A 3,079-nucleotide genomic window follows, 5' to 3' on the forward strand; every position below is an offset into this window, starting at 1 on the left:
CCCTGACAATGGCATCATATCATGCATGAGCCACAACACTGACAACCTATACAGGTAAATAGCTTATGCTGAAATATCTTGAAAGCTTTGTTTTTTTAGCAAAATATCTTGAAAGCTTTCTTTGGTAGTTGGTGCAATTACCTGAAAATTGTGGTTATTCACATGCTCTTGCTACAGTTCAAAACGGAGCGCGGTGATTAGAGCCTCTGATGATTTCTGGCCGAGAGACCCTGCTTCCCATACCATACACATTGCATCTGTCGCCTATAACACCATTTTTCTTGGTGAATTCATGCAGCCAGATTGGGACATGTTCCATGTGAGCATCATCATCCCTAATTCCTTTTCCTGCTCGCTTTGTGCATTCGTCACTCTTGTATGCGCTGACTGCCGACATGCTTTTTGTTTCCAGAGTGTTCATCCGATGGCTGAATACCATGCTGCAGCTCGAGCGGTTGGTGGTTGTGCCATATATGTCAGGTAAATAAAAAAAAAGTCAGGGCAGCAACATTGAGTGATTTACATTGCATTGCATTGATTACATGTACTAACTTAGATGTTTATTCTGCAGTGATAAGCCTGGAAACCATGACTTCAATCTGCTTAAGAAGCTTGTGCTTCCTGACGGATCGATCCTGCGTGCAAAACTCCCTGGGAGACCAACTAGAGATTGCCTCTTCTCTGATCCCGCAAGGGACGGCAAAAGGTTAATTAGCAGTGGACTTCTAGTTCTATCTGTTCTTGTTTACCAATAATTGACTGCTGACACGGTGACACCACACTGAAACCATCTGATGCTTTTTATACAGCATTCTCAAGATATGGAACCTGAACGAACACTCCGGTGTCATTGGCGCCTTCAACTGCCAAGGTGCCGGTTGGTGCCAGGTAGGGAAGAAGAACCTCATCCACGATGAGCAGCCCGGAACGGTGACCGGCGTCATCCGGGCACAGGATGTGGGCTACCTTGCAAAGGTTGCTGATCACAGCTGGAACGGTGACGTGATCGTGTATTCGCACGTAGGAGGTAAACCCATCATTTTTAATGTCCCTGATGATGTATGAATCATTGTCAAGCTAGGACACATAGTCTCGTGACCCTTTTCTGTTTCATCTTAACAACCACCTGATCTGTCAGATCAGTGACAAGCAACCTTTGTGTGTTTATTTTCAGGGGAGGTGGTGTACCTGCCGAAGAACGCCTCGCTGCCTGTGACGCTGAGACCACGCGAGTACGAGGTGTTCACCGTGGTCCCTCTGAAGCAGCTGCCAAACGGCGCCTCGTTCGCGCCGATTGGTCTGGTTGGCATGTTCAACTCTGGTGGCGCGGTGAGGGAGCTGAGATTCGGTGAGGATTCGGACGTCGTTGAGCTCAAAATGCGGGGCTCGGGCATGGTCGGAGCTTATTCCTCGACCAAGCCGAAGAGTGTCGCCGTCGATTCGAAGGCGATTGGTTTCTCTTACGATGACGCCTGTGGTCTGGTCACCTTTGAGATTGGCCTCCCCGAACAAGAACTGTACTTGTGGACAGTTTCAGTGGAGTACTGATAACTGAGAATTCAGATGAAGTCTATAATGTGTCAGTTCAACAGCGAAGGCTGGTATACGTATTTCGATTTATTCAGGCTGTTGTGCCATGTACTGTTAGCTAGCTACTCTGTATGCAGAGAGGGTAGCTGAACGCCCGAACCCGCTTGGGAGTTGGGAGATGTCATTTCAGGTTGAATCATAGTGTGCCAAGAATTCAAGAGACTGTGCAAGTGTAGTACATTTCGAAAGATGAAAAATGAAATGAAATTATATGAAATAGAAAAGGATGTCAAGTATTATATTAAATTAAAAGAAATATTAAGAAAATATTTGAACAGGTCGCTTTTACGCTCTCAGATACTCACTATGAGCCAACTCTCCTGCTGGCGATCAGTCATGGGCTTGCAATCAGCCTCTCACTAAAGGCCTGTATTCGTCGGTCAGCCAATGTCGTGCTTAGACAAGTGCTTCTGAGATTGCCTTCTAAAAAAAAGTGCCTGTGAGAGTGTGGATCAGTGAAGTCCAAAAGAATGCTCAGCCAATATGTAGTTTTCGTGTATATGTGTCTTTTCAGGAGGGCAAAGGAAGGAAAGATGCATGATCGAACAGGGCCACTTTTCATACAATGCACTCGTAGTCCCATAATAAGCCGCACATATAGACATATAGTTGGCTAGATGGGTCGGGCCCAACGGATGACACAGGGCATGACCTAATTAAGCACAACACTAGCACAGCCCGACCTGGTAGGCTAGTCGTGCCTGGGCCAGCACAACCTGACAGCAGTGGACTTCTATATATTCTTGTTTATTGTCGGTTAATTGTTATACCTTAAAACCATTTAGTGCCTTTATAGCATTCTTAAGATACGGAACTAAATGAACAATCCGGTGTTACTCAGTTACTGGCGCCTTCAACTTCCAAGGCGCAGGTTCGTGCTAAGTAGGGAAGAAGAATCTCATCCATAATGAGCAGCCGAGATTATGGGCCTGTTTGGCAGAGATTCACCACTGAATCTGGATCTGAGATTCACCATGGATCAGATCCACCGTGGATCTACCAAGGAACTGTTTGGCAAAATAGCAAATCCAGATTCACGAATGGTCTGTTTTGTTATGAATAGTCTATTTTGCCCTTGGGTCGTAATATGATACATGTAGAGCGCGTCTTTTATATTTTTTTAACAGAAAGACACACAAAATAGATGATTAATTAACCCTGTCCATGACAACATCTCAACAATATTACAATTGTTCGTACATAAAAATATCTAAAGAGAGCAAAGGTCCATGACACACAAAATGAGGACTAGTCTTCCATTACATGCTAGTTGTTCCAAGCAATAGCAAGAGCCGTGGCCAAGTCATAACGAAATTTATCCATAGTGGCGGCATTGGCTTTCGATGTAACTGCATATTTGTTATACCTTTCCGGTATTGTTGGGACAAAATGAGGATCACGATCGAAACGAGCAAAGTCCGCATCTTCACTATCATGCTCACGAATAAAATTGTGAATGACCATATAAGCAACAACCACCATTTTTTGC

At 44.7% G+C, this 3,079-nt stretch overlaps 1 protein-coding gene across 1 annotated transcript; it reads left to right on the forward strand.

The window, feature by feature from the left end:
- Nucleotides 1-6: 6 nt before the first annotated feature.
- Nucleotides 7-1,768, forward strand: LOC136472658 (probable galactinol--sucrose galactosyltransferase 1). The gene is made up of 6 exons (XM_066470367.1): nt 7-54; nt 178-319; nt 413-480; nt 572-706; nt 810-1,027; nt 1,175-1,768. The coding sequence occupies exons 1-6, from the start codon at nt 26-28 to the stop codon at nt 1,546-1,548; spliced, it is 966 nt and encodes a 321-aa protein (XP_066326464.1). The 5' UTR covers nt 7-25; the 3' UTR covers nt 1,549-1,768.
- Nucleotides 1,769-3,079: the final 1,311 nt, after the last annotated feature.

This window comes from Miscanthus floridulus, chromosome 8, assembly GCF_019320115.1.
Source record: "Miscanthus floridulus cultivar M001 chromosome 8, ASM1932011v1, whole genome shotgun sequence".
Classification (NCBI taxonomy): Eukaryota; Viridiplantae; Streptophyta; class Magnoliopsida; order Poales; family Poaceae; genus Miscanthus; species Miscanthus floridulus.